The 24,175-nt window shown below is 51.3% G+C and overlaps 7 protein-coding genes across 7 annotated transcripts; 3 read left to right on the plus strand and 4 right to left on the minus strand.

Moving 5' to 3' along the window:
- Positions 1–549: 549 nt before the first annotated feature.
- On the minus strand, positions 550–1,539 carry T069G_03746 (dihydrodipicolinate synthetase family domain-containing protein; the record flags this gene model as incomplete). Its single annotated transcript, XM_056170956.1, has 1 exon — positions 550–1,539. The coding sequence occupies one exon, from the start codon at positions 1,537–1,539 to the stop codon at positions 550–552; it is 990 nt and encodes a 329-aa protein (XP_056031848.1).
- Positions 1,540–3,408: 1,869 nt separating this feature from the next.
- On the plus strand, positions 3,409–4,296 carry T069G_03747 (uncharacterized protein; the record flags this gene model as incomplete). The annotated part of the gene is made up of 1 exon (XM_056170957.1): positions 3,409–4,296. One exon carries the CDS (start codon positions 3,409–3,411, stop codon positions 4,294–4,296), a length of 888 nt encoding a protein of 295 aa, XP_056031849.1.
- Positions 4,297–7,438: 3,142 nt separating this feature from the next.
- T069G_03748 (uncharacterized protein) lies at positions 7,439–8,244 on the plus strand (the record flags this gene model as incomplete). Its single annotated transcript, XM_056170958.1, has 2 exons — positions 7,439–7,882; positions 7,942–8,244. The coding sequence occupies 2 exons, from the start codon at positions 7,439–7,441 to the stop codon at positions 8,242–8,244; spliced, it is 747 nt and encodes a 248-aa protein (XP_056031850.1).
- A 1,890-nt stretch (positions 8,245–10,134) lies between these two features.
- T069G_03749 (uncharacterized protein) lies at positions 10,135–11,382 on the plus strand (the record flags this gene model as incomplete). Its single annotated transcript, XM_056170959.1, has 2 exons — positions 10,135–10,576; positions 10,658–11,382. 2 exons carry the CDS (start codon positions 10,135–10,137, stop codon positions 11,380–11,382), a joined length of 1,167 nt encoding a protein of 388 aa, XP_056031851.1.
- A 698-nt stretch (positions 11,383–12,080) lies between these two features.
- Positions 12,081–13,796, minus strand: T069G_03750 (jmjC domain, hydroxylase domain-containing protein; the record flags this gene model as incomplete). Its single annotated transcript, XM_056170960.1, has 1 exon — positions 12,081–13,796. The coding sequence occupies one exon, from the start codon at positions 13,794–13,796 to the stop codon at positions 12,081–12,083; it is 1,716 nt and encodes a 571-aa protein (XP_056031852.1).
- Positions 13,797–16,943: 3,147 nt separating this feature from the next.
- Positions 16,944–19,742, minus strand: T069G_03751 (spa2 homology domain (SHD) of GIT domain-containing protein; the record flags this gene model as incomplete). The annotated part of the gene is made up of 3 exons (XM_056170961.1): positions 16,944–17,324; positions 17,408–18,691; positions 18,762–19,742. The coding sequence occupies 3 exons, from the start codon at positions 19,740–19,742 to the stop codon at positions 16,944–16,946; spliced, it is 2,646 nt and encodes an 881-aa protein (XP_056031853.1).
- A 3,617-nt stretch (positions 19,743–23,359) lies between these two features.
- T069G_03752 (ssu72-like protein domain-containing protein) lies at positions 23,360–24,175 on the minus strand (the record flags this gene model as incomplete). The annotated part of the gene is made up of 2 exons (XM_056170962.1): positions 23,360–24,017; positions 24,072–24,175. 2 exons carry the CDS (start codon positions 24,173–24,175, stop codon positions 23,360–23,362), a joined length of 762 nt encoding a protein of 253 aa, XP_056031854.1.

Below are 24,175 nucleotides of genomic sequence, written 5' to 3' on the forward strand. Positions count from 1 at the left end.
AAATATAAATATGGTAGCAGTTAATAGATATATATAAATATAGTAGCAGTTAGTAGATAATTATAGATATAGTAGCAGTTATTAGAGAAATATAAATATAATAGCAGTCATCTGTAAAATGTAGATATAGCAGCTACTCCCTTTGTAGGCGTATGATTTAACTCGTGGGTGTTCGAAATCTGCTCAACCCAGGTATTATGTCGTATATCCACCATATTCTATCAAGGCCACAATGTACATCCACATCTGTTTTGCCGGCTATTTGTCCAGCCCAGCGGCGAAACTCATCACGGCCAAGCAAGGCCTTGTGCCCTTTCTCCGTGCTAGTGCCTGCAATAGTCGAAAAGAAAAGCGCATGACGGCAAACATGGATCTGAATTCCGTCCCCGCTAAAGAGCCTCCACAACCACGCTCGCCTCGCCTGGGTTGGTCTCTTGTCAGAGTCAGACTCAAGATTTCCCCCCACGCCCCACCGGCCGGTCAACTTCGTTTCGTTCCACGGCCATTCTCCATTTCTTCTTATTATCCGTCTGCCTGTTGTGGTGGAGGCTAAGCTAGTGCCTCTAGCTTCCTCTCCGTCTCAACCAGCTCAGAAAAGCCCAGCAGCTGTGTCTCCAAGGCCTTGCCCTCGAGATAGGCACAAGGCTTTCGTGGCTCGCCGCCGTAGCTGTAATATCTCTTCAGCGCGGCCTTGACAGAGACAAAGCCGCCCTTGATAGCAGTCCAGTCTCCAGCAGCGACAACCCCTTGCAGCAGCGTCGCCTCCTCCGTCTTCCCTTCATTCCACAATCGCATAACCTCAGCACAGGCCTTGGGCGCCACATTGGCCAATCCCGCAATCACACCGTGCCCGCCCACGGACAGGGTCTGAATGGCAAAGTCGGCGCTACCGCCAAAGGTCCTGAAAGTCGTCCCACGTGTGCCGGCAACAACACGAGCCAGCTTGCCCGTGTTGCCGCAGGTCAGCTTAACGCCGACAATATTGGGATGCTGAGCCAAGGCCAAGATGGTATCCGAGCTGAGATCTAGCCCGCTGCACGCGCCTGGGAAGTTGTATATCAGAAGGGGGATTGGGCTAGCATCAGCCACTTCTCTGAAGTGACCCATTATGAGGTCTGTCGACAGCAAGCTTCCGTAATACGCCGGTGGCAGGACGAGAGCGTGTGTTCCTCCAGATGCGGCAGCCTCACGGCATAGCTGTATTGTCTCTCGCGTAGATTGACTGCCGCATCCGACAATAAGGGGCATATCACTTCTGCCAGCAGCATCGATGGTTGAACGAGTAATGCGGTTGACAAGCTGTCGCTCGGCGTGATCAAGATGGACAGCCTCGCCATTGGAGCCGTGCGTCACGATGCCCGTGACACCGGCCTCAACCAGGCGCTTGGCGTGTGCTGCTGTCGTCTCTTCGTCGATGGTATCTTCAGGAGTAAAGAATGCAACGGTAGGCACGTATAGGCCTGGCTGCAAGGGTGCGGTAGAGCTATGGCTTGAGCCATTGTGGTTGGAGAAGCCGTTAGCTTCTGTAGACGCTGTCATTGCGGCAAATGTGGAATGTGAACGTAGGTTAGATGGATGTTAGTGAACAAGAAGAGCGTTCCCTCCTGGAGCGCTATCGCCAGAATATGAGGAGAGCTAGACAGAGATTAAACAGCAAAGGCGTTTATATCAACAAAAATTCAAAATGTTACATGGGGGCTTTATCATCAACATGGCGGCACACAACGGGGGCAGTGCCTGATATATACCACCACACCGCGAGCACCGATCCGACCTGGATCAACACCACTACACCAATGGCTGGCATCCCCAGATATCGGTATCGGAGCACCAGTAACGTGGACGTGAAGAGTGGCCGCGCTTCTGGCCGGATTCGTCCCCCCACGGCAGACCCTGGAGATACTGTAGCGAGGCATGATCCGCTTCCCCCCACGGAAGAGAGAATGGCTCAACGGCTGGCGTTGCATAAAAGCCGGCATAAAAAACGGCCATTCTCACCTCATAGAGGTACGTACCTGTACTCTCTCCAGACTCCATACATACATGGGGCAGCATGGAGAAGAAAAAAAATCAAAAGAAAAAAAAAGCTTCGCTTGCTACCCCACACAGCCAACTCGTCCCACGGGACCACTCCGTCAGCCATTGTCTGTGCCAGTTAACGCAGTCCAGCAGGTGTGTTGCTCCACGGAGCTTTCCTGTAGCTAGTAGGCGTGGATCCCATGCGATCGGTCGGATCCCCCTACGACATTAGACCGGGGGTACGGGAGGGGACGGAAGCTTGGGGGAGGTGGGCTGAGCTGGGAGGGTGATCGCCCAAGGAGAAAATAGATGAAAGAGGAGGACCGAATGCGGGGGAGAGGCAGCCTGAGCTGTATCCGAATCGGCAGCCCCCTTCTTCTTCGTATTTGTTTGGGCGTGCGTCTGTACATGACCTGTAGTCGAGTGCTGCTAGCTGCTCACAAGCTCCTCGAGTCGGCCTTACATTGCATCTGCTGAAGTGTTACCTGTACCACAGGCCAATTCCATGAAGCGGCGGATGTGACATTCCGCCAAGGGCAAGCATACATATGCACAAGGGCGCCCGTTAAATGCTCGCGCTGCTCCTTCGAAGTCGAGGGAGGCTCCACAAGCTCGAAAACCCAGAGACGGCTGGACGCCTGGCAAAGTACGGGGTAATGGAGCGTTTTTTTCCCTCTCCCTCTCCCTGTCCAGCCCTCTCCCTCTCCCTCTTCATACTGTACTGTTACCTGTACCCGTACTGTAGTTGTCCTGGTGCCCCTCCCTCCCATCCAAGTCCCCAAAAGGGCTGGCAAGACGCCCAAAGCCGGCCCCCAAAACAGGCTGCCGGCTCCCATTCTCGCGATGTAGCTGCGAGAAATCGGCGGGACCAGGACCTTGCTCGGATGGAGCCGTGCCTGGGGAGCTGTTTTCGTTACTCTAGACTTACCTAATCTCTGCTTGCCCTGGCCAGCGGTAGTCGTCCGGCAAGGGGGGCGCATCGCCGAGCTGTCGGAGTCTGCTCATAGCTTGTTGGTCTCCCGGGCCCCAAAGTCAAGTTGGATCCAGCTTAATATCATACCCCCTCCCCCACGCGCATCCAGCAGCTGCGGGAGTGCAGGGCCACAGCTAGCCAACGTGTACCAAGGCCAATAGAGCGGCAAAATGGTACATAGTATACCTCGCTGCCGTGCTCCGTCCTCTTTTTCTTGAATAGGTTAAAAACACGACCATGCCCCAGTCCCCCGAGGTCGCCTCTTCTGTTCCCTTTTTGCGTCAGCATCTTGTGGTGTCTTGTCGTCTCTCGGGTCTGGGGCTGTCGTCCTGCCACATGTGTGACGGAGCAACATGCGCCGTGAGCCCTGCTGAGCCGTTGTTTCTCGCAAGTCTCTCTACCGAGCCGTGGTGAAAATGAGCATCAACGATCCATCTACAGGTGATGCGGTGCCGACGACAATGGCAATGGCGGCTCCAGGTGTCCAGGCCCGCAGCTCTGCGTTGAAGCTTCCTCCCCTTGTCCTCGACAACCAAATGCCCAATCCTTCAGCTGTCATTGCCGGCCGCTCAATGCATCAGATCCAACTAGAGATGGAGTACGATGCGGAAGAGAGCGACAATGATGCTGATCATGGCCCCTCAATACAAGGCTGGCCTGGAGGACTGGAGCGGCACGCAAGCGACCACCCGGACGACCCAGGTGATCTGGCCATGAGGGAAATGCACGCCCTATGCGTCTTTGACGACGTGTCCGTGCCACCCTCTGCGCGGCCGTGGTCGTATCTCATCGAAGCGTTGAGCCCACTTCCTACCGTCCGCAGATGGGGGAGATGGCGATGGCGGGAAGAGCCTGCATTCGCCGAGGTTCGAGTGGCAGAAGCAATCATGATGTACGAGAGGGGCATAGAGCAAAACACCAGCAACCGACGCTGCAGCCGTTGCCGTGCCGGGCAAGGCATCTCTCCCCAGTGCGTTGTATCACCAGAAGGAATCGTCCAAGCGCCGGGGGCGACGGGGCCGTGTAGCAACTGTCTTTATGATGGGGTCGAGCACGCTTGTAATGCATCTGGGAGGAGGACTCCCGTGTCAGGGAGCCGAGATCGAGGAGGCGAGAGCATGAGAGACCCGGACAAGGTCGTGGACCACATGGCAGTACTCGAGATGATTGCCCAGCTCAAGAGGCCATCCGGTACGCGCAGGGATCATAGTCTTTTGGAACGAGCACGGCGGATCGAAGCTGCGGCTTTGCAGATTGCCCAAGCGGCAAGGGATTGGCGGGAGAAGATGGGAGTTCAAAGTTGAGTTGGGAGGCTCGGACGGCGGATAATGAAGAAGGGTAATGGTAATTCTCGCCTAATAATGGACCATGTCGGCCAACATCAGCTTCTGGTTGGCGTTGTATAGGAATAAGGAAGGGAAGGGAAGGGAAGGGAAGGGCATAGGGATGGCATAAGCATAGGTAGATATCCATATATGGTAATGAGTAAACGACGAACGATAGAATCACCATTCTGATGAGGGGGAAGAAGAGTCCCGATGCGTTTTTCATCTCGTCCATGTCATTTTCCCCCTCTCTGAAGCTCAGCCGCCGGTTGGCTCGTTATTATGCAGCCGCGGAAGGCCCTTGTTAGCACGAGACATTCATGCTGCATATCGGCTCAATGGGCGGCTGCATTGGAAAGGATTTGGGGGATTTGGCTATTGGGATAGAAGAGGGGAAGCAGGACAAGTGTTGGGTTCAAGAGTGATGAAGGGGAGAAGAAAAAAAAGAATAGAGGAGAGGTTGGTATTCCTCACGGTTGTGAGCAGGTGCGTGCCTCGTGGTAGCCTGCCTGGTTGCTAGGGTTTCGTCTGGATATACCTTGCGTATAAATCATTTGCCTCTTCTGTGCCTCAGTTTTGCCACAAGCAGGGGAGGGTGAAAATTGAAGCCACACAATAATTGTGTGTGTCTTTTTTGGCGGAACGATGGCTGGAAAAGAGAAGAAAAAGAAAAAAGAAGGAGGAGAAGAAGAAAGTTGGGAAGCGAGAAGAAATACCCAGGGAGAGCTCCCAGCCTCGACTTACAGCGTCAAAGTGCGGCTGCAGGCCCTGGTTCCATATCAAAACTTCCCGGTTTCCCTCAATCCTCCCATCTACCAGGGTATCGTCGTGGTAGTGGCGCCCCTACATGTATGTTCATGTATGTTTTCCTTTTTGGATATCTTGTGATCAACCCAACCACACACACGCGCATCCTAATGTAGGCATTGGCTGGCCCTACCATGCGAGCCACAGCCTGATGGCAATTTACCTGCTACAGCCGCCATTTGGCCTCGTTTTGCCGCTAGAAACCGCCTGGGCAAAGAGTTGGCTAGGAGGACCAGATATAGATGTTTCGGATTCGAGATTGGACACCGGCTGTCTCCGTCAGATTTACGAGAAGCTGGCTGACGCTGAGAGCGACCGCAGCCAGACACCGAGGCCCTTGCCAGTGTGCTTTACAGGGATCAACGGACGATCAGCCAGCTACGGGATACACCCGGGCCTTAGCAGAGGATGTCTCTGCATGAACAATGCGGGGACGAGGCTTCAGTCGGCATTACCAGGCTCGATCTGCGCCGTTCCGCCACGGCTTGCGGGTATACGAGTTGCCTTTGGCGTCCTTTGGCGTGATGCTCTCGGCCAGAACCGACGTGGGATTTGCCCTTGCTCCACACGTCTCCGTAGACCTGGTCCTGGTATCAGCAGATATGGGATTTGGAGGACATACCTATACTGGAAGTTAAAAGGCATGCAAGGACGAGGCTGTGGCCCAGCATCCTGCATGGACGGCTAGGGTAGATATGTCGTTTTCGGCACACAATCAGAATCGTAAGGATTCAACGCCCGCAAAATTCCTTATCGCCGGAGTCTGACTGTGCTGTGCCGTCGTCATCAATTAAAGAGGGAAAAAATCTCCGAAGGGCAGCCAGCCTCTCTGCAATTAGTCAGAGTTGTGGCGACCAAAGATTTATTCCGGGTTATCAGGAATTTGTTGGTTCTGGGAATGAAAGGATTTGCCTTACTTGATGGTCCTCTTATTTTGTCTTTTCGAATCTGAGATTAATAGACACAAGAGATTGTCGAGGCGATGTACTGGTTGATTGCTCATAGGATGCAGTCAATTTTTTTTTTTATTAGCTCATTTAGACGATATTCTATTCATTTTTCTTATGGAATAATACATGTTAACTTTACCAGATATTTCACATACTTACTGATGAAACACCTGCCTGAAGACTCTCCTCAGCAAGTATCGCCAACGATTCTCTCCTTCTAGAGGTCGTTATAGTCTTTCCGTTAATTAAAATTGATGAAAAATGCCGGTACGGGATAATCTTTGGCATATTGCATCTTCATTGTCGATTGAGCTAGTATTGCTTCGACTTTTAGCTGATACGAAAGAGATCATATTCTGGCTTCTGTTTGCTGAGAAGCGCGTAAAGTATTCACCCACGAAAAGCAGAGACCAAGACCCTCAAGAGTGAAGACAAAGACCAAGTGGACTAAATATATATTTTCTGACATTTGCAAATAGGCATTGTTAATGCAACAAAGAAGGCGGTAGGTTGGCCGAAATAAGTCACGCTGCCCAACACAATCCCTTTGAGGAACTGTTACCCATTGATGGGAATATAAAAATTGAACTAAGGCATCTTTGTCATGCGCCGCTTTTAGATACCGTGTGACTATTTGAACTCGAGAACCAGCTCTTTATATAGTAGGTAGAAGTGAACAAGAGAATTGGAACAGGAGATAGACAATTGAAGGGCACCTGATATACCATGACTCTGGCCAGGATTTGGGTATTTTGTCAAGGGAAAATGAACAAAGAATAATTGCTTGCCGCTCTTCCTATTCCATTAATAGATTGATACTAAAATATCGTTTATTCACTGCAGTTGACCACTATGTGGGATGCATGCAAACACGCAAATTCATCCCAACTATAGTTGGCTACTACGCGAACATCTACCATTGACGATCTCTTTTGCCAAGCAACCAAAAGTGAAGAGGAAGTGAGCTGCATTGCAGTTGACTGGTACTTTCTGCCAAATTTTACCCCAATATGTCTACTGCCAGGCATCCTAGGGCATCTCTTCCAGCACTTGACTGTCTCTTGGCCGACAGATTTAGGTGTTGTAAAGCAGCCGTTGCAGGCAGTAGGTCGACAACTGTAGGCGGTTTGGCAGTTTATTCTGCCACGAAGTTCGTTGTATCTTTCTGAAGGTTGAATTTGAAGCCACTAGAGCAGTGCGCCTCCCAGAAGTTCCTCCTCCTCCTCTCCCTACTTTCCTCTACCCATACTTTGCAACCCACATCACTCCTTACACCAAGAGGCACTGCATACCAGAGAAAGAGAAACAAGAAGCCATCACCACTGAATATTCGCCATTGCCCACATTGTCAACCGAAAATCAAGATGTGTGCAGAGTACATTGTCAAGTGCAGATACTGCGGCTACTGGAAGCACTACAGCTGGGACCGCTGCGGCGAGAACAGAATGCTCCTCAGGCAGGGCTGCGCTCTTGGCCTCCCATCTCAGCACCCTTCTGAATGCGACATGTTCCCAGAAGACAAGCGTCAGCGAATCAAGCGCCAGATGACACCTTACGAATGCCCCGTCCAGGAGTGCAAAAGCACCGAGATCGCGGCTAAACTATTTGAAGAGCGCGCCAAGGTTGCCGCCGCGAGAGCTGCTGCTCTGGCCAAGGCTCGTGCAGAATGGGAAGCAAAGGACAAGGCTAGAAAGGCAGAGTTTGCGGCAAGGTATTTCAAGAAGCTGCCCGTGGTGAGGTTCAGCGAGAGACGCGAGTCGTTTCTAGAGGCGTCTGCAGCGTCTGCGTCGCAAGTCATCCAGAACCCAGTAAGTTTCACATGACTTTATTCGAGTGAGGTCGAGTCTAATGCATATCTGCAAAATAGATTGCTGGATTCTCAGGTGGCGAGCCCTATCAATGGCAAGACGAGCAGGCTCAGACACTCACGGACCCAATGGGAAAAGGCAAGGAGATCGCAACGTCCATGCATAGCCAAGTATTCGAAGACAGCGACGATGACGACATCTTCTCGTCCGCCTCAGAGGAGGTGGAACTGGAAGACGAAATGACCGCCTTTTCAAAGTATTTCGGAGCAATTGACATCCAGGGCAGCGGCGCAAACAAGCGCAAGGGACGGGCCGTTGAGTTTTGTGATGACGGAATGCCCATCCGTACTGTAACGCCATAAATGCCCAGCATCTTATCTAAGTGTGAGGCAGGGATTCAACATTTGAAGACCTTTGACGAAATTAGATAGCCAGTGACCATGAGTCTGGCTATGGCAAGCAGTGCCAGTTGAGAAGTTGTCTGCCGAGTGCGCAAACTATCCAGACAAACAAAGGTGAGTTGTCCATCTTTCCGCTAAAGAAACCTCACGATAGAGACTAACAGCTCATAGATTGACAATGTACCCTGATCGATTCTGTTTTACTGTTCAATCAAGTTCAAGAAGATGGTTATCACACTTAGGACTATCGATTCGAATCACAAACTTTTTTTTTTTTTTTTTTGGAAGAACTTGCGCCAAGGCCTCGGCAAAGGCTGTCTACATGTGTGCTTATATGATTCAACGGTCGATAAGGACAAAGACCATTTCAGGAAGACGGGATATACTAAGGAGCGGAATTAAGAAGGATGATGCTCACTCGATACTGCATTTGAACTAGAAGATGCGTGCGGATAGTCTGAAGCTCGACATTGCTAGCTACTAATAATGAATAAAGATGCCCATGTTCAAGACGAAGACGCTCCCTACATAGCAGTATAGGCATATGCTATACACGTATGATAGGCAATTCCCCCATAGTCGGTTTGGTGGAACTTGAGAAACATGACTCGTACAAAGATGGTATTTCTGGAGGTTTCAGTCTTTGTTAAAAACTGCAAAAGTCAGGGATAACAGGTGCCAGGCAACTAGGATTCCTTTTATGGGCCCTTTGCGGACCTCGCAAGATGCCCAACGCATAAATCAGCCAACACGGACATCGTCACCCACACCGGCTCTACTATTTCTGAGACTGTGACTGCAATCGTGAGCGATTGAATAAAGTAAATATGTTGTATTATTTGAAGATACATCATTGTCAATCAATGGAATGCCTGTTGATGCGCATCATATTTTCTCACCCAACGCTTGGCGAACCACATGATAGGCATCGATGATTTGCAGCAAACAGAACTGACTGAATCATTTCCCTCGCTACGAAGCATCGCTTCGGTAAGACCCCCTAGCTAATGCAGGTGCTCGTGCGCCAAGTACGGCAAAAACCGAACTTTTGTTGCTCTACGCTATCAATTGCATGGATTAAACCTGATACAAGGGGAGGCGGGGAGAGAGATAGAGCAATGGTTCTCTGGGTGTATATCGTTCACCGCATGTTGTCAAAATAAGGCAAGAGAAGCTAGAAGAAAAAGAACAAAACTTGGAAAGAAAGAAAACAATACGAAGCTTAACCCCTTTTTTTCAACCTCTGTTTTTCCTCATGCTCACGCTTTGCTCCACTCCAACTGACAAGTCAAACGCTAAGCTTAAGATGCAGCGGCATTTTGTCTCGTCTTTTCTTCGCCTCGCTCGCCCATCAAATTAGAGCGTCGAGAAAAAGCCTCGCTGTTCCCGTTTGGGCAATACGCTTTGAATTAACCTTGTGAGCTTGGCGGGTTTAGTCGCCGTGCTAAAAGTTCCTTTTTTGCTTGTATGGACAGGAACGAGTATCTTGCGGATCAATTGATATGCAATGCAACGGGAGAAGCTCCGTACTAAGCTGGTCTTGGCTGGATGAGTGGTGAAACTTTGCGTGCCTTGCTGTTAACTTTTTCCTTCTTCTCCTCCGCCTCTTCTCTTCCTTCTCTCCCTCTCCCTCTCCTCTCCCTGTATCTTGTTGTCTTTCTTCTCTCTTTTTTTCTGCGTCTTTGCTGCAATTGAATTGCATCACATTCGTTAGCTGGACGGCGCGAGACTAATAATCTCCTCTTGTCTCGGCCCACACCATCTCTCGACGCGTCTACAAGTTGAGGTTTTGAATTTCATACTCGTATTTTGAAAAATCAGAAAAGAAAGAAGAAGCATCAAAACACCACAATGCACGCCATCGCGATCCTCGGCGCCGCAGCCGCCCTCTGCGGTTCCGCCACCGCAATGCCCAAGGCCACCCCCGAGCCTCAATTGAACATTGAGATGCTTCGTCGCGCAAACCACCTCCAGCCTCGAGCAGACCCAACCGCTCCCTGGGTCACCGTCGGCGACGAGGGCACGCCCGTCAAGACCGTCACGCCCAAGATGACCACCGTCAGCGGCACGCCCACGCTGGTCGACGTCGCGCCGCACGACATCACCGCCTCCGTCTTCACATGGACCAGCTGGGGCGACATCTTCACCAGCACGGGCCTGCCCCCGAATCCCACCGCCACGTCCAAGAACCAGGATGGTGTCTTTTCGCGGTGCTACAACAAGGACGGCGAGGACGCTCCGTTCTGCACGCCTTATAAGAACAGCACGCTGACGACGGGCAGCATCTACTACAGTGAGTTTTTGAAATAAATGGCATTGAAAGAGACAGAGACAACGGACAGATGGGCTAATTGACTACCTATCTAATACATAGTTACCTGGGATCCTGACTATTACAACAAGACGTCAGTCCCCAAGTCAAACTCCACCTACGAAATCACCGTCCGCCTGGACTACCTCAACCGCACCAGCAACGAATGGGTCAAGCTTAAGACCTTCGACGACCAGCGCGTGCCCGCCTCCTGGGGCTTCTGGCCCCTCGAGGTCAAGACCGACATGCTCCAGGGCGAAAAGCTCAACAATATCACAATCACCCTCCTCGCCGCCCCCCGCGGCACAAACGACAAGAACAGCTCCATCGCCTTACCCGTGGCCTTTGCGCCCCCGGGCCTGCCCCAGAACCCCGAGCCCCAGGTCCCCAAGGGCAAGACTCTGTCCATCGCCCTGCCCGTCGCCTTCGGCTGCATCGTCTTCATCGTCGTCGGCCTCTTCCTGTGGAACCGCAAGGCCCGCCGCATCGAGCTCGGCAACATCATGAGCCGTTCGCGCCACGGTTATAGTGGCCGCAAGACCCGCCGCAACAACATCTTCCGCTCGCACAAGGATGCTGGCAGCATTCAGCTGCACAACGCCGACGACCACCTCGGTGATGAGTACCACGATGCGCCCCTCCCTAACCGCCGTGATAGCGAGGCTCTGGGAAGTCTGGCTGGAACGCCTATTCACGAGAACTTTGAGCACCAGAACACTACGGGTTCTAGGAATGCGTTCCGGGATGAGATGGCTCGACAGAACCAGGAGAGACGCGGAGGATTCTAAAAAGAGAGAGGAGATGAAACGGAGCGACGTGTGAAATGTGATACTTTGTGATCCTGGTGGTCATGAGGACGTGATTGATACATGAATCTATGAAGCATAACGTTGGGTTGCATGTCTTACTTATATAATTATTCTACGTGGATGGATTTCATTACGAAACTAATGCAATAACGAAGAAAGAGGACAAGACAGAAGAAATAGAAAGACGAGAAGGGGATGTAGACGAAAATAGATGAATACATCATCTTTAATTAAGCACTTTTGTCATGCCCATATTCATCTCCCATATGTCATGTCCCAGTATATCATCCTAGTTCAAGATATGCTGCTTAAAAAAGAAAAATTGGTATTCCAAAACAAAAAAAGAGAGAACCGTGATTCTCCCACTAAATTCAACGCCAACCATCCCATATCTATGTCCATTGCAGAAACTCCACCACCCAACCCAACGCTGTATTTCCCAAATGCCATGACCCGAATTACTCCTTAAATCAACCCACTGCCTCGCTTCCAGTTTCTCTCTTTCCCACCCAGGAGATGCCCCTTTGCTTTTCTCGTTGCCATGTCATGTCATCATTTGGAATAAAACCCCAAAATGTTTCAAATAGGGAAAGAAAATAGAGCCTAGCATCCCTTCAGAAGAGGCTGCCATCGATAAAGACCTTTAATCATCTGCGCATAGAATAAAAAATAGACTTTTACTCGAGCCTGGGGAATTTGGCAATTATCTCGTCTGAAATGGCACTCTCCATTGGTCGTTTGAGTGTGGAGCTTGTCGGCAAATCCAGTACCACAGACTCATTCAACTGTACGTCCCCCACAGGCTGCTGAGGTAGTTGCTTTTGGTCGCCACTGACTACATTATAGCCAGCACACAGATCCAGTCTGTCCTCTCCCTCTCGCAGAGGTCGCATATAGTCGGCGGGTATCGCCGTTAACAGTTGGCAACTTAACTCGCATGGTTGATAAGTGTCCGCTGTCCAGTCCGGATCTGCATAGTTCTTGGCCTCGGCCAAGGTGTATCCCGTGCTGAATCCTTCGTGGTAAGCATCCGGCAATATGACTATCGTCTCTCCTGGCCGTTGGTCCACGATTCGATATGGTATGCCCATTTTCTTGAGCTTCTCAGGAAAGAAGAACTCGGCTCTGTGACGCATGAACTGCGAGCACTTTCCTTTCCTATTCAATGCCTCCTCAGCAATATCAACAGCAGTGGAAGGAACCACAATCCATATTTTGCGGCCCTTGTATAAATGATTCAGAGACGACAAGCGAAAGTCTTCGGCGTGGAGCTGGAACGTTGCGCCAAAGTGCTGAGCGGATTCGTACACGTAGGGCGTGTGTATTCCTGGAATAATGGCTTTTGTTTTGTCTAACTTATCGCCTGCCAAAGGATGAATTGGGCTTCGTTCTGGTACTCCAGCTTCCAGTCTTTGCTTGGCAGTCCACGCGGGGACATCGACTCGGTATCGCACATTCCGCATCTGCCTGTCCTTGCTCTTATTAAAGAGCGTCTTGAGCTTTTTGAATTTCTCCTCCACGCTACCCGACAGCTCGCCATCTGGCTCTGAAGATGAAAAGGAGCCATCGCTTGGTACAGTGCTGACCTGCCAAAACGTCCTGTGATTGATCTGCCTTATTCTGTAGGCATTGGCAGGGGCGAACTGCGATGTTTTCTCTGGGAGTGGCTCTTGGAGCTCTTCCGGAAGAACGATTTTGAAGCATCCGTCTAGCTCAGCGTGAAGGCTTCGGGCGAAAGAGAGAAGAGCAGGGAAATCAGCCCACTGCTCGGGTGTCGGTCGGATATGCAGCACTTGATGGCCAACGGGACCGTCATATGAGTATGCGATTCCATGCGTGTCTGGCTCGCTCAGAGGCGAACTGGCTCGACTACTTCTTGTAGTTGGAGAGCTGTAGCGCTCTGAGGAGCTACAAAATCTGACCAAATCAATTTCATCTTCGGGAAGAAGCTCTGGTACCAGCAGTGGAGAAGCGCATTCAATCGGCTTTGGGTTCTCGTCTTGCAGCTGCGAAGTCACAGCTTGCGCTGGCTCCTCAACTACATCCAGTGTTGGAGGTATTTCCTCCAGGGTTAGGGTCGCAGCCATTGTTGCTACAGGTGCGGCGTTTTTCGATGTGAGGCTGTCGATGGACGTAGGAAGCTGCTCTTGCGCAGCCTCAGTTGGTTGAGCGACAGGCTCAGTATTTGAACTGTCGCCTTGTGGTGGACACTCTTCTGCCACATCTTGAGCAGCGCGCTCGGCGCCCCTCTCAGGAGGCGCACATGACGACGGCGCAGGAGAATGCAGAGGGGCATCCATCTGCGCAGGGCTCTCCTCCAGGCGGCCTTTGGCGCCTATAATAGACACCTTGTTGGTCGTGTAAATGGTCTCGCAGCGAGGCTCTGCCTCCATCGCACGGCGCAAAGTACCCACAGCGTGCCCTGCAACGACTGGATGTGTGTGTGGCCAGGATTATAAGGCGGGCGGCAGGGTTCCTCGGGGACTCCGACGGAAGACGGCTACAGACGCAGAAAAAACCGCCGTTCAAAGAAAAGGCCTCGAGTCGGCCAAGAATGCAAAGACTGAAACGTGCTGTTGGTTGTGCAGCTCGCCCAGCTTGCCGAAAATGATCGGAACCACAGCAATGGAGAGAATAGATGCTGTCCGCTCTGAAACAGTCTGCCCTCAGAGGAGGTTTCCGCCCCACGAGATGCGGCTAGCTGCGTCCAACAAACACGGGGCAGGGAATCCAATCGAAGGCAGAGGAGATGGATTATCGATTTGGAGTCTGCCTCGTCGTTTTGAGGGAGAGAAAATGCCAAAAAAGGGAGATGAGGAAGAACAAGACGAATAAGATGAAGGGCGTGATGTCTCTCTCGAGGACGATGGAATAAAAGACGTTCTTTTAGTATGTAAGATTTCGTGGAAAAGCAAGTCGAAAGAGTCAGCGAAAAGATCAAAAAAGCCTCCAAGCATGGAATCAAATCGTATGGAAAATTTTCGAACTTCCAACGCACGACTAAGGCAGGTACCAGCTACCAGGCTGACGTCGAGGAGCAAGCGGGAAATTCGGGCCGGCCAAGGGTATCGGTACAAAGGAGAGGGAATTGGGGGAAAGAGAGTTTGAGCACAAGAAACGCCCATGGGGGAGGGAAAAAAAAAAAAGAAGAACCAGGCAGAAAAAAACAGGTGGTGGTGGCAATAGCTCTTTGGGGGCGTTTTCATTTTTGCCGACGGTGTTAGAAAGGGTACCTGCGTTCACCTGTTGCGGCTGCCTCTTCTGGATGTACCTCGCCGGCATTGCTGGGGAAGCCCGGAGGTGGAAATGACTCTCGAGAATATGGCTATAGCCATGGGAACCAACACCGCAAGCCGTTCACGAGACGAAATTCATTGTCACACAAGGAAAAGCAGGGCCTTGTGTATGTACGAATACTCGGTCAGGCGTAGCGCAAATGCTGCACATCAGCAGAAGCCGAATCCGGCAACTCTCCTTTGCCAATCCGTTCACCAACGCACCCAATGGGGCCTAGCTGTGACTTGTATGCTTTGTGCTGCTCACATTTGCTTGCATTTGCCTTTGATCTTTTTTGCTTGTTTAGTGGACGCGCCATCACTTTCGAGCCAATGTCTGGTTGCGTCCCGTCCACATCCCACCAGAGCGGGAACAGGGATTAGTTGCCCTTCTAGGATGAGATCCCGTTCTCGTGACGCGGGGGATCCGTCCAGGGGTCTGGGCGAGTTATTACGAGTACAGTAACACGACGGAAAAAGACAATGGAGGTGACCCTGTGCTACATGATCTGGCACACTGTCCACTCATCAGCCTGGGATTTTTCTTGTTGGTTCCTAGGACTGTGTGACGTGCATTAATTGGTGTACAGACGCAGTGTAGATGAGATGGAATTTCGGTAAGTTAATTGGACCTTTACTGTGCTATCTTGTAGTCTTGTAGTCAGCAGCGGCACTAAAATTGCCTGGGCTACCGAGCGGAGGACAGAAAAAACAAGACCGGGAAGAGGTGAACCATACGCCTACTGCTATATCTACATTTCCCTACTACATCTACATTTCCCTACTATATCTATATTTCTCTAGTAGCTGCTACTATATATATATATTAATAACTGCTATAATATTTATATAATAAAGTTTGGCTGCTGGCTGAATAGGTGTTCTACAAGGTGGTTAGGTGCTTATATTACTAAATGTATATACGTATCTGTTTTGCGGTCTTCCTTTTTCTGTCATCCGCTTGGCTGCTTATACCTATCACCAAGGACAATGCCAGGGGAAGAGTCAGACTCGTGGCAGGTTGCTGCTCATTGTCGGTGGCAGACAGACTGGCTGCGGGAAGAGGCACAGTCGGCAAAGAAGGCGAATCAAGCCAGTCCCAGTCATCAAGGAGTTCAGGGCTCACAGAAGGCAGCTCCGTACGAGCTCGGGGGCAAGCTCGGTTGCGACTTGGACAAGGGTGGTGCTCGAAGTAATTCGCACTGAAATCAGAAATGATGTGGTTGGTGAATCTGTTTATTGCCTCTTGTTAATGCTGTAAGAGCTTTCCGGGGTAGAGCGCGTTTAACAGAACCCATTTCGCCTAAGAGTATGGTTCGACGTTGTTCCTGCATGCCCGGTGGTTCGAAGGCTTCGTGGCGGCGCTTGGCTTAACGAAAAACCATCCCTTGTCGATGTTGTTGATGAGTGGATGAAGGTAGCTTGCTACGGAAAAAAAAAAGAAAAGGAAAGGGAAGATCGTGAATGCTGCAGGTGCGAGGATCGATATTTATACTTCGGCAGAACGGCCAGCCGGGCGGTGTGTTGTTCAGTAATTTACAACCGCAATCATGGACTTCGACTCCTAAGTAGCAGAGCCGGTGTGGGTGACGATGTCCGTGTAGGCTGATGTATGCGTTGGGCATCTTGCGAGATCCTCAAAGGGCTTATAGAATGAATCCTGGCACATGTTGCCCCTGGCTCCTTCAACAACGATATACTACTAGCGGAAACATGATCAAGAAGAGGCAAAAATATTATCAGGAAACAAAACCAGCTTTCAATTCGTCGTGGTATTTACTCTTTCTCTCTGTATACAGGCCAGAAAACCTAATCCCCTCCCATCGCACAAAACAATGCTCTGTCCAGCCCCCTCCACCCGCACGCCGATGCTTTCATCTTCCATCTTATATCGCAAAAGCCAAACCGGCACATTTCTCCTGACTGCATAACTTCGTCAGGGCATTTCTTTCCCGCAACCCCGGTAAAACCTGGCAACAAGCCATTCCATATCATGTGGAATAAAAAGGAAACAACAAACAAAGCTTTGCTGTCAAGAAGCATATACACAAGGGGTATTGAGAACTCCTCCCCACCCCCAAAAAGGAAGAAAAAGAACACGGGGAGGAGTGACGCCAAGATCGAAAAAAAGGAAGCATCTAGTATAACACCATTGGGGGTAACTCGCCCATGATCCTTGAAATTTCAAGGGGCTCCTTCCTGCCTCTCCTCCATAAAAAAAAAGCCATGTATTTTGAATTAATGATTAATGACAGCTCGTCAACTTCATGAAAAATCATCCTCTTCTTGTGACGCCGCTGCCAGCTCCTCCACAGTCTCAACAAGTTCCATGGCTTCCCGGGCAATCTCAAAAGCAATCGGTGGCAGCGTCTGGGTCCAAGATTTCCATTGCTTTTCTTCGACTTCCGAATCTGCCATTTCCTGGCCTCGACGGTTGGCTTCGACAAGGTGGTCCCGGCAGTCGCTTAGGCGAACTACTAGGTTGCCACGACCATATTTCTGGGTTTCCGAGACAATGCGACTCACGATGCCATTGACAGAGCCAACGTGTGTAGAAATTTGGCGGATATCACCATCCGCGCGGGCACAGTTGACCACATTATGGATGTCGGGTATTAACAGGGCGTTTTGATCTTCAAGGTACGTCTGGGCCATCGTCAGTCATCCTGTGGGTCGTATTTTGGTTTGTTTTTGCTTTTGCAAAACTAGGCGTCGCCCTAAGCCCGTACCTTCAGACCTTCGATTTGGCCGTCGTGATGCTCCTCGCCGTGTCCATTGGCTGCCCCATTTGCATACGCATCCATGGATGTCCGAGGAGAGTTGACGGGGCTATAGGCCGAAGATTCGATGCTCGCCCTGATGTTGGCAAGATTTTTGAAAGCAGGAGCTGGAGGCAGACCCTCGTGGGTGGTTGATCCCCGAGCAACGCTGCGCGGGGAGAAGAAGCCGCTGGAGTCGATGGGTGTTGCATTTCCGTCCTCCTCATCCTCCAACTCTTCAGCAGGGGTTGGTCGGATTTTGGCTGCTCGGAGGATCTCAACAATGGCGACAGTGAGATGTGACGCCGCTGCATCGACGAGAGAGATTGGTGTAATACCAGAGCTTGCGGCAAAGCTCTTGGAGACGGTAATCAAGTGGTTTGCGGTGGCGGAAATCCGGGCCCGGAGCTTTCCCTGTTGCTGTTGAGCTGCCTCACTTCCACGGGGCGCGGACTCGTCCAAGTCTCTCGTAATTCGTCGGACGCTGACAACGACCCCTTTCATGGCATCAATGACGTTCTCCGGATGGTCATCGCGGACCTTTTGCAAGAGTTCGTCAATGGCCATTTGGTATTTGGTAACGTGGACATCCCTGACTCGTCCATTCTCATCCAGCAGAGTATTGTCGCTCGGTAGCTTGATGGAATCTCCGTCCACGCTGAACCCGGCGGAAGAACCTCGCAGGCTCCTGATCTGAGTCTTGGTTTTTGCGTAGCGCTCTCTCCAATCTCGAACCTCATTCTCGAGCTGCTCGATGGTCTTCTCAAGCGCCGCCTGTTTCTCGTATGTGGAACCGCTTTGCTGAGAAAGCTGCCGCATCTCGCGCAAAAACTCCTGGGCTTCAGCTCGCACTTCTTCCGTTACTTGTTGCTGCTGCTGGAGAGAGTGTCGCAGTTCGTCATTTTCTCGCTGCAGATCCTCGTTTACACTGGTAGAAGACATCATGCTAACGCTTTGTCGAACTTGTTCCCGAAGTTGTTTGGTCTCTTGTTCGTGTTCTTCGCGCATGCGCTCCAGTTCTTGCTTGAGCGAGATGCTGAGCTTTTCTGCCTCTGTCAGTTTTCCTTCGAGGTCTGAGCGGGCATCTGCCAACTCCTGTTTCTCTTCGTCCTTTGCTGCAGCCTGTGACTGGTGGTTATCGCGCAAACTGTTCATTTCCTCTTCTTTTTTCTTTATTTCTTCTTCCATGCTTGAGATCTTGGCGTTCAAATCCTTCACTTGTGTCTCATATTCTTCGATAATCTTCTTTTCCGCCTATTATAAGTTAGAAATCTAGACCATGGACCACATCATCACAAGTTGAATAATAAAAGAAGAAACTCACTTCTCCATTATCAGGGCCATCTGCGCCTCCGTATGCGTCCGCACCATCGTCATCTTCTTCTATCATTGTACTTTTATTGGGAACAATGGTGTTGTTCTGTGTGGGGTGTCGCGGCATTGGTCGAGCGTAGTTGCCGTTGGGAATGCTGGGCGATGGAGGCACACCATATGGGTCAATGGGCGGTGGCCCTCTAATCGAGCTGGCATTGGACGGCCTTCGCATGCGACTCTGTGATCTGGGTGGGTATTCGCCGTTGACGGGAGTCCCTGTGCGATTCATTGGGCCGCCTCTATTGGACATGGAGCTTCCACCCCGTGGGATATCGTTGCCCACGAACTGCGGGAATCTGCGTTCCAGTTCGTGGAACACATCGGCGGCAAGATCTCGGAATCGAGGAGGTCCCAGTGACGACAGCCTTTGACGGGCCTGGTTTCGCTTGGGATGGAACGTCTTCTCTGGTAACAAAAAGGCTGGCGGCATGTTGGGCGCATTTGGCGGAGTGCGCGCTGCGGCCTGGCGGCGCACCAATTCGTCGTAGACATCGGTACTCAGTTCAAAGAATTGGACGGGGGACAGTCGTAGCAGCTTGTCGCGGGCCTTGTTGGGCTGCTGCTTGGCGTTTGGGTCGCGCGAAGTGAGGAAAACCCTCAGGGCAACGTAATGCTCAGAGAGGACGCCCTCGTCGATGTTGGCGGCGGTTGGCGACTCGCCTCCGGCCTCGCTCCTGGCGTACATGTTCATGCCATTGCTGGATCGGCCGACAGAGGGCGGCGGGGACGGGCCCCCCGTGTTTGTAGGCCCCGGAGGAAAGCCATTCATGCTCATGGTTCCCGAGGAGCCTCCAGAGGTGGGAGGCGAGACGAGGTTGCCGCGGTTGGGAAAGGATCCGTCGTCGTTGGCCTGGTACCGTGAGAAGGACCACTCGCTTCCGCCTACAGAAACTGGGGACAGCGGCGCATTGCGATCGCTGATGGTGCTCATGGTGGGAGGGAAAGCAGGAGGAGGGAAAGGAAAGCGGCTAGCTCAGACGCCACGAGATGGGAGGCTTTGGTGGTTTGCGCCCGTGCCTGACAGTGCGTGTGTAAAGAGACGCCACTCGGAACCAGTCCAAAAGCGCCTGTCGCGGTGCTAAAATGCCGTTCCCCACAGTGTGGCACCCCTACTGAACAAGACGATGTTACTTGCTATCCAGTAGCAGGTTGGCACGAGGTTTGAACTTGTTCGTTGGCGTTGGGAGGGCTCGAAACTGGACCAGCCGCGAGAGTGTGGTGATGATGACTGGATCAATGCGAGTTGTGAACTGAACTGGAAAGTAGCCGCGAGGTCGCTAGAAGGGCGTTTGGGCCAACTGGTGCACCGGCAGTTTTTGAGAGCTGCAGGCCTCTGGAAGAGAGTCCTCAGGACTTGCAGGTATACCGACGACGAGTCTAGGTAGCACAGTACGAGTGCGTGTATAGGCTCAATAGCAATGCCGGACTTCGTAGGTAGTATCGAAACAACGCCCGACTCAGCAACTCCGTATACCTGGCAAGCAGCTTGTATCAAGGACGAACGTGGCGTGAGGCCGCAGAAGGAAGGCAAAATTGGCGACGGCGCTTGAAACGGCAGTGCGAGCACAGGCAGGGATGCACCAGCTCGAATCGAAAGGGCTGATTGTCCACACGTCCGGGGGTGTCTCAAAAGGGGGGGGCTTTGGAGGTTTGCTGGAGAGATCTGGCGCAGGCGGAAATGAGCTGCTATGCCCTTGTTGGCAAATAAGAGTCGAGTGCAATTTCTCCCAGACAGAGCCCCGTACGAGTACAAGTTGGGAAGGGAAACAGAGCACAGGAGCTTGGCACGGGGGGGAGCCAAAGTGTTCAGTTGCCGTAGACTGACTATAATAGAGAAGGGTTGGGATGAGAAGAAAGAGACAGCAAAGACAGTACGATACTCTAAGAGTTGAGGCGACCAGGGGGGTGGGAGAAGAAGAGAAGCGGGCAAAAGGTGAAGAGAGAAAAGCCGGTGGGAAATCAGGGCCTTGGAGAAGCTGACGCGACTGCAGAGATCGATCGGCGGGCAACAATAAAATGGGCCAGCAGCAGGTATCAGAGGTCAGGTCCTTGCACTGCTGATACCACAGGCGTAGGTACAGCATCAATGTCCAGTGCAAGTGCTGTACAGGGTCAGGGGGACAGCTGGTCTGGTTCATTTGATGTCTTCAGTGGCTGTTGGACCAAGAGCTGACGACTTTCTGGCTGCTTCGGCTGATGCTGCCATCATGACTGGCTGTCTGCTGGGCCATGAGAATAGCCTCTCTCCACCGACCCCAACCGTCGGTGTGCAGGCCATGATTAACAAGTCGTAGCACTGTGGAGACGTTCTAGTAAGAGACGCGGTATTATCACGACTTCAATCCTACCTAGGTACTTACAAGATGTAACCTTGCGTTTAGTCCACGGCACTTTTCGCATATCAAAGTCCATATTCATAGGTAATCTATTGCTTTCCGTGTGCTCTTTTACGCAGCCTGGATTAACACCCTGCCAATAGCAATGCAATGCCCAGACGCGAGTCTTTCGCCTTGCCTCGCCTCTCGCCTCATGGCGCCAACGCCATTTTGCGTGGCGTTCGGCTAGAGCTGGGGGAGTGGACTTTGTTCCCCTGAATTGCGGTCTCGCCGGGTTCTGATTTGCTCTGCAATCGCTGGCGCCACAGCTGGATCGGGGCTTGGAGGCCACTGATTGATTTTCGCTTTATGATTCAGGAACGAGGCCTCCATAATGCTTGCACCAGAGAAACGACTGCAAGTATACGGCTATGGATGTGTATGTAAGCGTAGTATTGATTTTAATCAAACTACTCCGTACAGAGCAAACGTTTATTGGACTGACAACAAACGCGGACTGTCGGAGCAATTCTGCTGACTCTCTGAAATTGAACGGCCCTTGTGTCTCCTCATGGATAACGAGTATACGCACCCAAGCCGCCCTAATTTTCATCTTGTATACTGCTCCATGACCCAGGATCTCCAACCAGGGGCCTTGCGTTCACCAGAATCCGATACAGCACAGCCAGATTCCGGTGATTATCAACCGTGCCCTGGAAAAGCACCGTGCTCATGGAGGATCCGTGCCGTGCGCAGTTTTCACTTTGAATGTAGAAAATATGATTCAAACGCTCGAAGAGTAACATACAACGAGCTTCAACATTTGGATCAATGCACCATAGGATTCTCGGAGTAATATAAGTTGGTGCTACGTAGTACGCAACCTATTCCACAAAACCCGCATCTAATCTCATATCGAAGCAGCCTGAACTCCGTAGATTAAAGCATCCTTGCTCACATCCATGGCCTTGGTCTAATAACAGTTGTCCGTTTCCAGTGCTAGTGCTCCGCCTGCTGCGACTCTGTAATGAGTGACCAAATCTTACTCTCCCCGCACAACAGGTACCTTCATGCTGCGCGACAGTGCGACAGTGAGCTTCTGTTCTGATGTCGGGACCAAAAGAACTCCGTACAAGTGAAAGCATACGTGGACGGACGCCGACAGAGCTCATCCGCCCGGTGGTGCTGTCTTAGACACGACGCGCATGCTCCCAGCATTACCATAAATAACATCGCGACTTAATAAAGTAGATTGAACAGATGAAAAAGACGCAGAAAACACTGCGCTCAAGAGTATTATTCCTTCAATTATAATCTCGTGTGAAGTAGCTATCTGACATGGTCTGTCTACTCTGTATCTCAAAGACTTGAATGGCAAAATTACGTTCTTTGTCCACCTCTCGGGAGCCTCCCGAAACCAACGATCTGAAAGACTCTCGCTCTTCCAATCACCAGCTAATCCCATCTCGTCAAGAGCCAATCTGGAACCTGCCACTCAAGATCTTGCATTGGACGATGTCGATTGGCAGATCCGGTTGCCGGCCACCCAACAGGACTGCAAGCCACTCGGGCTAGACGCGGGTTGGTGCATATACGAGGATCAACGCCACATTTTCTCGCCGTCGGCCATTTCGCAAAACAACATGTAGTACCTAGGTAAGTGCATACCTAGTAGGTAGGCAGTTCCTTGAATATCTGCTCGTCTCACTATGGATGTTCTTCTAGTCTCGCTATCTTCTTCTAGTGTCCCCTACTTTCTTCTAGCATCTGCTACTATCGAAAATGGAAAAGCTTAGCGATACCTTGTTTTCACTTGGGGTGTTCATAGGACATGTAATTGTCCGGTTGAGTAGATGATGAGGCAAGCTTGTGATTGCTATTATGCAATACGACGGGTATTTGGTCAATGATGTGAGTAAAACCCAGTTGCAATCGTAGCTAGAATATAAAAGCCTAGGGGATCGATGCCAACATGCAGCATTGGCCAATGTTTATTAGAAGTGATTTGGAATCATATAGTCATAGATGGGTTGCAGGTTTCACATCCTACCCAGCCGGTGTCTTCTCGATCTGATATCCTGAGGCAGTTCTCGTACGGACCAAACAACAATGAAGCAATTACTCTCTACCAATCCCCGGAACGCCACGCCAAATCTAAGACGACTTTGGTCGTCATGAGCAACATACTGGTAGACGATAAAAAGGCACGCAATGATAGATATCCCGTCTTCACTCAAAACCACGCCAGAGTCCAAGTCGATGGGAGATTTGGCCAGCGTTCCTGCCAGGCGGCAATAATCTCCGGCACCCGCTCGTCAAAGCTGGCGCGAGCAGCCGCACTTCCACTGTCAAAGGCAGCCGGCCCTATGGCGCCTCGTTCTTCTGCGGCAGCGGCATTGAGGGAGTTGGCAAGATCAAGGATGCCCTGCCCGCCGATATGGGCTTCCTCGTGATTATCTTTGATTTCAATGTTGATCACGTGTACCGGCCGATTCAATGGCGAGCCGCGATTGAGGAGATCGTCAATGACGGCATCCCAGCATCGCTCCTCACAGGTAAAAACTACGTCGACAACCCCGCCTTCAGTGCCCTCGCTGCCTCTATCACTAGTGTGCTGCAATCTGGGCACCCCGACGGGCCAGTCTTGCCAGCGTTCGGGGCCCCATTTCACGCCTCTATTTCTTCCTAGCATGTTCAATATACCGTTGTTACGGTATAGCCTAGGATCTTTAGCCTCCAGCTCCTTGTACATGCTATCGTAAGATGTCTTGTTGAACTGATACACGTTCGGCTGGGTGATGGTCGGGCCCGGTAGCCGCACGAGAGAGCCCGTGCCAAAGGATATCACAGGATAGTTGGCTTGGGAGAGTCGGAGATGAGCTTCCATGGATCTTGATTCAAAATTAGCACGATGGAATAAGGGACCCTCGCATAGTAAAACGAACCTGTTGTTATTACTGGCGCAGACAGTGCAGAATTTGAGCTTGTAGTCCCCATTCTCATTTGGCGACCCGTTCTGGGCCGCTGTTGTACCGTTCGCAGTCTCCAT

This window comes from Trichoderma breve, chromosome 2 (genome assembly GCF_028502605.1).
Source record: "Trichoderma breve strain T069 chromosome 2, whole genome shotgun sequence".
NCBI lineage: Eukaryota > Fungi > Ascomycota > Sordariomycetes > Hypocreales > Hypocreaceae > Trichoderma > Trichoderma breve.